General features: G+C 44.5%; 1 protein-coding gene and 1 non-coding gene across 2 annotated transcripts in view; both read right to left on the bottom strand.

Moving 5' to 3' along the window:
• Window positions 1–1,229: 1,229 nt before the first annotated feature.
• Window positions 1,230–1,388, bottom strand: LOC121441837. Its single transcript, XR_005973510.1, has one exon. It is a non-coding gene; the product is annotated as a U1 spliceosomal RNA (small nuclear RNA).
• Window positions 1,389–6,113: 4,725 nt separating this feature from the next.
• The window catches only part of LOC121441756 (arylacetamide deacetylase-like 4), a 32,028-nt gene continuing 25,387 nt past the window's right edge, over window positions 6,114–12,754 (bottom strand). Inside the window, exons 4-6 of the mRNA XM_041643038.1 lie at window positions 9,187–9,403; window positions 8,445–8,508; window positions 6,114–6,888 (exon numbers count right to left, since the gene is read on the bottom strand). Of these exons, the coding sequence (XP_041498972.1) occupies window positions 6,114–6,888; window positions 8,445–8,508; window positions 9,187–9,298 (951 nt within the window). The 5' untranslated portion in view covers window positions 9,299–9,403. The remainder of the gene's footprint in view (window positions 6,889–8,444; window positions 8,509–9,186; window positions 9,404–12,754) is intronic.

Below are 12,754 nucleotides of genomic sequence, written 5' to 3'. Positions count from 1 at the left end.
AATACAGTTTGTATGTTGTTATTTCGGGGCATAAGCTAGCCGAGCAGGCAGCCAGGGTGCTGGGGACGCAGCCCTGCCGCCCTTATTACTACACTCTCTGGATCTTCTTCAACGTAAAGCCAAAATTCTTTGCTTTCACCTTGCATTCAGCTCTTAGATCACAAATGGCTCCTTCCCCAACAAAAGTAACCAGAGGCCCTAACACAGCCCTTCCCTACTTTATAACGCTCAGACTCTAGGGTGAGTGACCCTTGATGTAACTGACTACATTTATGCTTTTCAGGAATCTGGGAAAAGAAAGGACCTTCTTATCAAACAGTATACATCCTTGAAATAGGATAGGGCCAGTTCAGGCGCCCTCTCCTCAGCTGCCCAAGGAACAAGCTGAGGACACCTCCTTGGACACCTGGGAACCCCTCTAGAGTCAAGTCTCTTGCAACCCTATAATGGCTCCCTTAATTAAGATATATACTTCCCTGCTCCCATATCCACCCTTCCTCCATCCCAACCATCCCATTCCCCCAAGCTCTCCCCATCCTCCCCTTCTCCCTTCTCTTTCCCCATTTCCCCTTACCCTCACCTTACCCCCACCCCCAAGCTCCCAAATTTGCCTGGCAAATTATTTTATCATTAAAAAAAAAAAAACGAGTTTGAATGAGGAAAGCTGCATGAAAGAACACTGCTGTTCCCAGGCAACTTGAAGACAGCAGTGCTCGGATGTACCACCTGTCTGCAAGCTGTTCATCCGGGTGCAGCCCTAAGGCCTGTGGAACAATATAGGTAATTTCCACTCCTGGTAAGATCCTCCCAGATGGCTGACTGGCCCTCAATGTGCTAGGACAAGGAAAAGAGACAGGGGCAGTTAAAGGGGGCACTAGAAGCAGGAAAGACATCCTATGTTTACAAATCAATTGGATGACCACCTTCCTAGCCTACAGATTCTTCCCCAAGGCAGCACTTCCTCACTCATCCCTGAGCATACAAACTCTGCAGAGACTGCCCTCACTGCACCTGTCTCCTGCAAGACAAAAGACTACTAAAGACCACCAGGTGTAACTGGAATTGGACGGCGGCTGTGAGGCCTTTCCTCTGTTGGTTTTATCTGTGCAAAAGAATTAACTCACAAGAGAACGCCTTCTCCCCAGTGACCTCCAGGAGGAATCCTGGACTTACGATTTGCAAAGGAAATCATGTGTTGTTTTAAGCCAAGACATTTGTTTTAGTTTTATTAAAGGGAAGCAGGAATGCCTTTCTCCATTGCCACAAATTAGTTTCCCACATTGGGGGAGATGCCAGGGCTCCACATACACAGAGTGCAATGGGTGAGCCTCACCCAGGAAAAAGTTCCTTCATCCATGGTCGTGATGTCTCACCTAATATGGAAGTTTAAGCCAGTATGTTTTTGATAACATGTTTCAGCAGCCAGAGAAATCAAACAGGATCCTACACAAACTCAACTGCTCACTGCAGAAAAGCTAACAACTTACAAACATAACCTTTCAGGGTATCTCTGTCAGTACAGGAGTCACAAACCACAAGAGGGCAACCTTCTCCACAGAACAAGAGGGCCACAGACACACAGGCTAGATAAAATAGATACGTGATGGGGAATAGCAAGGCTAGTCCTTAAAGCAATAGCTCCTCAGAGTATATATTAACTACAAAATGTCTTTCCTTGTCCAGGATTACCCTGCAAACAACAGCCCTAAAATTCAGTACATACAACTAACACTGAATGACTCAGCATGTATTAATATATAAATATAACAACCATAGTTATACAAAAAGAGGCCAAAATTTAGGTGTAAGGAGGTGGCATAGGAGGATCAAAATGGGGAGAATAGGGAAAGGGTAAGAGAAAAAAAATGATATAATCATATTTTATCTAATATTTAAGACAGAGAGTTTTATTTCTCAGACAGTTGAACCTATATGGATAATGAAGTCAATTGTGTATCATCTGATATAAATTCAGCACTTTCAATATGCAAGACAACTCTTTCTGTATATTTTTGAATCAATAACTATATTGAGAGGTTCTTTAAAATCCCTCAGTGCCATGAGAATAAGCATATAATTCTGCCTTTTGGACAGAATTATAAGGGCTTTGTTCCACCTTATTTAAATCTTCTGATTTGTAACCACCCTTTCTTGATTTGCTCACATCAGTAAAGAAATGTATGAGCTCTAGTTATTGGTGTGCCGCTTACAATGTGGGGAACGATCTAAATAGTTCTCTTCATAAGCTTAATTGCTGTTAATCTCTCCTAAAAAATTAGCACAAGTTGAGAAAAATCCCACACTAGTGAATTAATAGAACATTTGAAAACTTTAGAACGAAAAGAAGCAAACCCACCCAAGAGAACTAGACATCAGGAAATAATCAAATTGAGAGCTGAAATCAACAAAATAGAAACAAAAAAAACAAAACAAAGAACCAATGAGACAAAGTGTTGGTTCTTCGAGAAAATCAACAAAACAGACAAACCTTTATCCAAACTAACTAAAAGGCAGACAGGAAATATCCAAATTAACAAAATGAGAAATGAAAAGGGGGACATAACAATAGACATGAAGGAAATACAGAGAATCATCAGGTCATATTTCAAAAACCTGTACTCTAAAAAAATTGGAAAACTTAAAGGAAATGGACAACTTTCTGGATAAATATCACTTACCAAAATTAAATCAAGACCAGATAAGCAAATTAAACAGACCTATAACTGCTGAAGAAATAGAAACAGTCATCAAAAGTCTCCAAACTACAAAAAAGCCCAGGACCAGATGGTATCAGCTCAGAATTCTACAAGATTTTCAAAAAAAAAAAAAAAACTAATACCAATACTCCTCAATTTGTTCCACACAATAGAAACAGAAGGAACATTGCCAAACTCTTTCTATGAGGCTACAATAACCCTGATATATCTTGCTCAGCCTAGATATAGTAAGGAGGGCCTTGAACCTTCCACAAAGGAATTTGCCAAGTAGCTGAGGTCCAGAAACAAAAATGACTTTTTTCAGATATACCATCGGTAAAGATTTTCTTACTAGCCAGGACTACAAAAAATAATCTGACTCCATAACCCCGAGAAAGAGTTACAAGTTTCCTTTTTAATGACCTAAAGCTACACACAGAGCAGAAAATACATTTTAAGATTTAAAATGCGGGCTGGAGAGATGGCTCAGTGGTTAAGAGCATTGCCTGCTCTTCCAAAGGTCCTGAGTTCAATTCCCAGCAACCACATGGTGGCTCACAACCATCTGTAATGATGTCTGGTGCCCTCTTCTGGCCTGCAGACATACACACAGACAGAATATTGTATACATAATAAATAAATAAATATTTTTAAAAAAAAGATTTAAAATGCTTCTAGTGTCACTGTGTCTTGGAGAGTGCCAATTGAACTAATATTAAAAGGATTTACAGTAATTCTGAGTCCAAACTAAAGAATTTACTACACACCAAACAGGGTAATCTCTGAGTACAAGTAAACCTGGCTTCTAGCACTCCAAATCACAAAACAATAGCTTAAAATGTTTATACACTCCGAAGTATAGGATATAGTACACAATTTCCTTATTTTTCTTAGACTCCTTAATAGTTTTGTTGTATAACTCCTTCAAAATCCTTTTTAAGACTTTAAGACTACCTCTCTAGATAGATAACAAAATGACTGATTCTTTCTTTGCAGCTACAAGTTAAAGCCCACCAATCAGGGAGTTGACAAAGGAAAAAAAATGTTCCTTCCTTGCTCTGCGACATGTTATTTAAATATATTGCATGTGAGTTGCCGCGTGCCTCTGTTTTTGTTATTTATTTCAGAAATGGAATGGGACCTTCAAATGTAATGCCTGAAAGATTTTGTGGGTTCTTTAAGCTATGGAGGACAAAGGAAGATGGAACTTTATGAGAAGGACATGTGAGATAAAGAAGGAATGCATCAGAAAAGTGTATTCGTGTCTTTCTTTCCCCAAGCCCCGCAGATAGAAAAGTCTTGGTGCACTAATTCCATGGACATCATTCCTACCCTCAGCGGCCTAGGAGCTGAGTCTGCCTAGACTGTGATATGAAGAGGTGAGGATGCTCACATTGAGGCTGCAGTGGATGGCCTACTGGCCACCTGAATCCAAGACCATTTCAGGGTCTGGGCTACTGTCAAGGACCACACTTGGTCGGAGGCCCTGAAGCAGCTGAGAGGGCATGAGTTGAGATCTATGACTCCTATCCTCACTGAGGGCTGTGCAGAGGTCTGCAGTCTAGGCAGCCACTTAGGGCCAGGTTGGTATCTGAAGGCCATGCTCCTCTGGGGGTCATGCTGATCTAGGTGGCCTGCACCGCCTCCTAGGGCTATGGTGACATCAAGGCCCAGGCTGCTGCTGAGGACCATGTCTGGGTCTGTGGTCCTACCACAGCCAGGGTATCAATATTGATGTGTGTGAGCCATGTTGCCACCAAAGGCCACACTGTTACCCGGGGTCTTGGTTGCAACCTGTGGTCATGAGAGTGTCCAGGATCCATGCTACCACCAGGGCCGTGCTGATCTAAATGGCCTGCCCTGTCATTCAGGGCCATGGTATCATCCAGGTCAGTGTTGCTACCCTGCCCATGTCTAGGTTCATGGCTTTACAGCAGCCAGTGTCTGAACTGATGTTCATGGTCCCTGTTACTGCCAAGGGCCCGTCCAGATGCCCAGGATCTGCTCAACCACCTGAGACCATGTTTGTGTCCAAGAGCCATGCTACCACAGTGGGATACTGATCTGGGTAGCCTGTGATGCCACCAGAGTCAGGGTGACACCCGGGCCCAGGCTGTTGCCCAGGGCCCTGTCAAGGTCTAGAGTATTTCTAGAGCTGGGGTCAGTGTTCATGTTAATGGCCTGTGTTATCATGGCGACTTAGGAAACAATCTTGTTGAAATCAGAGAACCTGGGCTAAGATGTCCCCACCCTGAAATGGCCCTGGGATAGGTGATCCTGCCCCTCAGTAGATACCGCAGCAGGAGAAATGGCCCATGGAATCAGGAAATGTGGCCTCACCTCTCACACAGGCATTACCCCACCTAGGCAGCACACTAGATCTGACCCTGTTGTCAGGGATGCAGGTGAGCTGCCCCGAGGAGGTGAGAACAGCAGGGCTAACCATGCCCACCCCCTGCTTGTCTGCCATGTGGTGGCATGGGTGAGGGAAAGATACCCTCCTCCTCCCAACCACCCTCCTACCTCTGGCAGATGAGGAGAGTAGGCACGGGGTCACAACAGTGGGAGAACTAGCCCTGTCCCTCATCAGCAGTAGCAAACAGGAGGGCAGACACTGTTCCCCTCTGCGGCAGAAAACGAGAGCCAACCCTGTTGTCAGGAAAGCAGGTGAGCCAGCCCTGAGGGCAGGAGTACAGGAGAGCTCGCAAACCCCCATTTTTATGCCCCTTACAGCAATCTAGACAGAAGATCCTGCTCCTTGCCTGGGCAAGAATGGATCAGTCCTTGGTGGTGTGAGTGTGAGTGAGTCACACCCACGGAACTGACAGTGAGAGGAGTGATCCCATTCCTTGCCTCAGGCTGTGTTGAGTAGGCTCACCAGGCACTGCCGGAGAGCATGCCCAGGTAGGGACAATGAGAGACAGAACTCAGGCTAAGGGTCGCTTCTTTAGGGGAGTTCTTTGAAAATCATTTCTCAGGACAGGTAGCAGCAAAGTGGGTGAGCAGTGACCTTGCCCTCAGGAGTGACAGCAAGACAGTTTCAGTATCCAAAAAATCTTTTCTCAGAATTAATAAGGATTCACCAGTGACAGTGGGCCTGTGTGGCATTTCTTTTACAAAGACCTGAGTAAGCTTTCAAAACTTTCAAAGACCATTTCTTATGACTACAATATGTACCTATTGAAAGAGTAGAGACTGTGGCTGGATCCAACACATGATATTGGTCATATAGGAAGAGGGCACAAATTAGAATGGGCTGAGCAAGAAGCCAAGAGTTCTTTGTTCCCACATCCTCATTTCTTCCTGGATCATGATTGTTTCAGCGTCTCCTTTCCCCAAAAACATGGAACTAAGTAAAGGCCCCAGCTGAAGCATAGGTTTTCCTGGCTCCACTTCACAGAAAGCTCAATTTTAATATCAGATACCCTTTATGTAACCAATAATGGCATTTACAACTTTCTTAGAGCAAGGGAAAGAAAGACACTTCTTATCAAATAAAATCGTGCATCCGTGAAAGCCATCTTCCACATGGTACCAGTTCACGAGGACCCCCTGGTCTTCCAAGCGCTTCTTATAGAGCAAGGCATCATCCCGGAGGATGTCATTCTCACAGCTCACCAGCAACGTCTGAGGAAACTGAGAAATGATCTTGTCATCTGCTAGGACAGGTGAAATTTCTAAACTCCAAACATGTTGGGTTTCTAGGTAGGCAGCCTCATCAAAAGGTCCAAAAGACTCCAGTTGTATGTCTTGGCTCCAGAACCTTCTGGGGATGTTGTCATGGCTAAGCCATTTCTTGTATTTCTTCCACTTATCCAGAGGTATAATAGCACCTGCCAAAATGGCATCTTTCCGAGAGAGATCTATGGCCAGGTATTTACACAGACACATAAACAGCATGTCTCTGGTAAGGAATGGCACATTTTTGCTCTGTTGATGTGATGGTAACTGAAAATTGACAAAATTTACTAGTGGATAAATCAGGACTTGAGCCCGGATCTGGGGTAGACTGGGAATGCTGGTTAAGACCTGTATGACAGTGACCACAGCTGAACCTCCAATACTCTCTCCACAGAGAACTACCCGGGATGGGTCCACCCCAAAGGATTCCAGGTTCTTCAGGAAGTAGATGGTGGCACTCAGGCAATCATTAAAAAGGACAGGATGATGGTGGCTAGGAAGCTTGCGGTACCTGAGGAGGAGGGAGCAAACACAGCAAGCTTCTTTACAAAGAGGTCACCGGAGGCCATTTCCATCGTCATCCTCTACTCTCAAAAGGAACCAAACCTGACTCTATCCTCAGAGTGATCCTAACAAGTAAACATAGCGACTCTCACTTTTCCTTCATGGACTTGAGGATCCTTGAGAATCAGGGATGCCAGGATGCTCCATTTCACCCACACTGCTTCCCATAGATGAGCACACCACTTACAGAATTCAGCAAGTTCAAAGATGATATCTTAGGAACAAAGCAACCGACAAAGGCTGTTGGATTCAGCTGGTCTCACCTCTTCCTAGACTCACCTCTCCCTGACGTGAGAGGCACATGGTGAGCAATATTAAAATTCACCCCTTAACACACTTTAAGTCTATACCAGGGTTTAAGTCCACACCGAAGACATTCATTCTAATGTTAATTTTCCTGTGGTTAAGCAGAGGTGTTAGGAGATTAGGCAATTGGACTCCTTAATGGGGAGCTCTTAGACTCCTGCGTGAGGCAGTTTTGAGAAAATGACTGTTAGTGTAGCTGTCAGCTAGACTTATAACAACACAGGTTATTTTGAACACTACACAAACATTAAGGAAGCTACACAATAATTGTGGCCATTTGCCACTAAAACAAAACCTTAGCATTTGAAGTTGTAGCCACAGCCAAAAGTGTTTCAAACAATTTGAAATAGATTTTCCTTGTAATATGAGGCCAGAGAACAGGAATTACCCAGGTTATTTGCCTAGCAGAAGGACTCTGGCCTAGTACAGAAGGGAAAGTATGTTTCTCATAAACACAATTATATATGAAGGCATACTGACACCAGGGCACACACTCTTTTCTTATTAGATTAGCAAGTTGTTATGTTAACTTTGTGAGCCAGCTGGAAGACGTCTTCCTATGTTGGCCATTGCCTTGGTTTGCAACATTTGACCCAGTAAACAGCCTCTTCCCTAGAGGTTATTTCCTAACTGCTTTTGTAGAGTAGACTGAGGAGGTTACCAGAAAGAAGTAACGTTGCCAGTAACAGCAAAGGCTGCAGAACCACAGAAGAGCTGAGCCACGACAGTGGTAGAGCCACAAAGGCTATTGAAAGTCTGACAGTGATGATGACCGACCGTCGGAAGAAGCCAGAAGCCTTGAGAATGGTGACAGCAGAGTCACAGGGAATATCCAGTGGCCATACAGGAGCAGAGGTGAAGACACAGGAATGGCAGGAAGGGGTAGCAGAGTGGCAATACTAACAAAAGAACTTGAATCCAACAGCAGGCAGTCAATAATGTGATCACAACAGGAGAAACAAAAGCTGGAGAAATAGCGGCTGTAGCTTTAAAGAGCCAAGGGTGTTAGATACTCCATGTGAAAAATTGTCAAGACCTAGGGTATGGTGACATCCTACGCCTTTACAGGAGATGTACATGAAAAATATAAAAATAGCACCCCAAGTTCAAGGCCCCTTTCTATAGTCTAATGTCACCCAGACGGTTCCAATAAATACCCTAGCATATATGAGTCCCCAATCATCTCAGGACACTCACCCCACCATCAGCACCGCAGAGTCTGTCTCACTGGCCAGGAAACTGCAAAGGCCATGGTAACAGTCTGCAAGAAAAGACTCAGTATTAAAGCAGCTGTGACAAGAACCAAACTCTTTCCACCACAGACCCCGGGACAGCAGCTTCCTTGGTGGACCCAGAGATGATGTCTTCTCTGAAGTTCAGAGAAGTTCAGTGTCTACACCACATGAACGGCAGGAAGAGACACCAGAGACAAGACTGGAAAGGGCATCACGGGGTATGGAGGGGGTACAGTGCAGCCGTGGCATGCTCTAAAGTGTGTTTTTGGACCCTTCTGGAGGGAAGAGAAGACTGAAACCCAAGATGAGAAGTAGAGTCAGGACACCATGTTTGGGTTCAGCAGGGAAGGGGATGAAGTGACTGGATTTTCCCCCACCATGTGCCAACCAGGCCGAGGAAAGTGTGGTGAAAAAGCAGAAATGTTCGGTGCTATGAGTGGAGAAGAAAGAAAGGAATCACATCCGGCTCCAGCACAGCCCTACTCTGACATGCTGCCCCAATCTAGACTTAGACCAACATAGACACATTGCTATATAGGCTGCAACCCACTGACTGGGATGTGCCCTGAATCTGCACCCACCCTCTCTTTAAGAAGGTCCAACTTCTACCTCCATTAACTCCTTCTTCCAAGTCCACAGGAGAACATGTACCAGATTACCTTTGAAGGATACCTTCCTCCCCACCTCGAATGCTAACTTCTTACCCAGGCTTCCAAATAATCCAGCTCCTCCATGATAGAAGATGATGCCTCGCCGGAGTTTGGGAGACAATTCCTTGGGCTTGAGGAGCCTCACAGGGACTGCTCCAAAATGCATGTCAATCACCAATACGTTCGGATCCTTCTTCAGTGGCAATAAACTTTGGGCGCATTGTAAAAACCTGGGCAAGGCACAGATTCTCAGGTTCTCTAGTATTTTTCCCTGTAGTGGGCAAAGGATGGAAAGTGAGGCATGAGAGAGAGTGGTGAGTGAGTAGATGCTGAAGTCAATTAGCATTGCTCAGGTGTCTTCACCATTCCTCGCCTGCTTACTACAGGTGCAAAGGGGCCATGGGGACACAACTCACTGGACATCCTTGATATGGGAGTCCCTTCTGTGTGCTGTGATTACCACTAATGAATAAAGAATCTGCCTTGGCCTATTGATAGGGCAGAACTTAGGTAGGTGAGGGTGATGGAATTGAATGCTGGGAGGAAGAAGGCAGAGTCAGAGAGACATCATGGAGCCGCCAGAGTCAAACATGCCTAATCTCTGCCGGTAAGCCACTGCCATGTGACGATATACAGGTTAATAGAAATAGGTTAAATTAATGTAAGAGTTATCCAATAAAAAGCTAGAGCCAATGGGCCAAGCAGTGTTTTAATTCATATAGTTTCTGTGTGATTATTTCGGGTCAAAGCTAGCTGGGCAGCTGGGAATGAACAAGTAGCAGCCCTCCCTGAAGCACATTCTTTTCAGATAAGAAACCTGTTCCAACTTTTCTTCCCACAGGGTCCCGAATAAATGAGGATGGCGCTGTGAAGGAAGTTCCATCAAAACTCACATTCACGTTCCATTGCCAGATTTAAGAGCTGGGCATTTTAAGTGGCGATGATGTGGTATCCTCTTGAGGAAATTAAGTCCTGAGAGTTGAGGTCATCTAGTTTTACTGTCTCATGAACACAGGTATGCTTGCCTTTTCTACTAAGAGATGACATGAGATCGTCCATTGTTGTGAGCACTCATGTTCTAGGGCTTATCAAACTTCAAGAATAGGTACAGCCATTCCTCACTGGTCTGAGTTAAAGCAAACTGTGTGATGTGGTCAGAGCAAGCCCACAGAGGTGAAAAAATGGATAAAGGCCCCATGGAGGTGCTTCAGGATGAGAGAGCCAGATAATTGAGACAATGGATAGAATATTTTCATACTATTACAACTTACTAATGCTTTTTTTAAGTGTTTATTTGGCCCCTGCTTCTCAAAGCCAATGTGTATTCAATTGAAACCATCAATAATGTATGATAAGAAGCATAGCCCACAATTACTTTTATACACCCGTATATTTCTCATGGGATAGTGACCCAGGTGCATGCTTTATTACCTTACCCATCCTCTGTAAAAAGTCAGTTGCACAGATGACAGATTGCTAATCTCTTAGTGTTCTACAAATCTAGAATCCACCTAAATGTAATACAGGTGCACATCAAAAATAGAGAATGGAGGGTGAAAGATCAATCCAACAGGGCACAAGGATTACTGTGAAATCCCTAGGAGTGATATGGGGTCAAGTAAGACATGTATGATACCTGACAAAGTCATTGAGAAAAATCCTACAACATCCAGCAAATATAAAAGAGATGCAGGTATTCTTGAACTCTTGGGATATTGGCAGATTTTCACACCCTACCCTGCCCAAGTTGTCTGCCCATTTTACAACTTGGTAAACAGAGGGACCATATGGGACTGAGGCAAAAAGGCACAAGGGACTTTTAATCAGGCTAAGATCATCTTTTTCTGAAGGCTTAAATAATTGTAGGACAGTAAAAACAGCTGTGTGCACTTCCTCCCTACTGGGGACAACAGATGTGGATGGAGCATATAAAAACGTCAACTTGACCCAAGAGAGGATAGTAAGTACACTGCACTGCACTTGCACATCTCAGGGAGGATGCAAATATGACTGCCTGGAAACCACAACAGATCTCCTGCAAGCATTCCCAAGTGCACAAATAACAATCGAAGCCACCATCAAGCATCTCACACAATTCAGTGGCAAGTATGGACACTCACAGAGAACTGATGCGGCAAGAATAGCCATTTCACAAAATGATGCGTCAAACGGGAGTGGATTCAACAGGAGCAATGATACAACCACACACCACACAGGCCAATTGGGACTGGGCTCCCATTTTAATAAATTATTAGGAAAATAGTTAAAGAACAGAGTCAAATACAGAGGCAACCTGGAGAGGTGAAAAGGGCTCTTCCAGAGGCCATATGTTTGATAAAGGAAAACCCCACCACAGATGGGTTGTCTACCTGCAATTTGTTGGCCAGGGATGCCCCTGAGGTGTTATAAAACAAAGAGACTCTTGCCACTGCTGTGGGGTACACGCCAGGACCAGATGGTGAGACTATTGCTAAAGACACCGCCTGGTCTGGTTGCAGTGCAGGGAGATACAGAGCTGGGACGGAAGTGGGAGTTATCTTCTAACTTGCTATCTAATAACGCCCATATGTGCTATGTGGGCTGCTGCAGGAGAGCTGTCACAGCAAGCCCTGCTCGGCTGTGCTCCCCGCCTGCTATAGTACCAGGCGCCAGGTGTTCCTGCAGGTGAAATAACGACATGACTATTGTGGGACAATCGGCAGCTTTCCCATTGCATGTGAGGCCCACTACACATGAGAGAGTTCATGTCTGGCACTGTAAGCCAAGACAAAACCCAGTGGCTCAGGAGGCCATAGCTTCCAGAGGGGAATCCCCGACACTCTTTGTCGCATGTATGTGATGTGCTTAGTAACTGCCTTCTGATCCTTTGTGCATAAGCCCATCGAGCACTGTTGTTGTCACCCTCAGAATTCCTTTTGCAATGGACGGTGTCCCACAGAGGACCAAAAACCACCAATGAACCTCCTGAGAACAAGTGACTACTGGTGAGCACAGTGGCCCAGTGATTAGCCTTAAAGGGCATCTGTTGTTCTTATCCCCTCTAAGACTCAGTGAACTCTGAGGAGGAAAGGGTCAGAAAGGATGTTAGTAAACGCAGAGAAAGGGGTAGAGAGTTGTACAGAATTTCTTCTGTATGGAAACATTCCCTCTAAGAGAGAGCAGGCAGCTCCTGAGACTCAAGAGAAATGCTTCATATCCCTGCAAACAATTGAGGTTCCTACAGGCAGTAACCAATTATTGGACAAGGGTACTCTGACTTTAGGTACAGAATTAGGTTCTCATACCTGGCAAGCTGCAGAAGGTTCCAAATGACTTGAATATCCAAGCTCCGGGGTTAAAATCTATAGAAAATTACCCTCTACCTCCATCTTATATTGATGGATGCTTCTTCCTTAGAGGCCATCACTACACTGCCCAGAATCCCTTAGAGGTCATTGAGGACACTATTGTAAGTGTAGAATTATTTAGATGTCTCCCTTCGACTGAGTCAGAGGTCTATGGGAAAAATAATACACGCATGCTAGTTCGCTCCTGTCTTCACCTCTACAATAAATCATAATTGACTGTTCAACAAATTTGAATGTCAATGTCATGTATGAAACTTTCAAAGAAAAAATAAATA

Source organism: Microtus oregoni, unplaced genomic scaffold (genome assembly GCF_018167655.1).
Source record: "Microtus oregoni isolate MIOR12 unplaced genomic scaffold, Mior012 000081F_ref0000091, whole genome shotgun sequence".
In the NCBI taxonomy this organism is placed as follows: domain Eukaryota; kingdom Metazoa; phylum Chordata; class Mammalia; order Rodentia; family Cricetidae; genus Microtus; species Microtus oregoni.
Note: the sequence above shows the minus strand (reverse complement) of the source record. Positions and strands in the feature narration are given on the sequence as shown.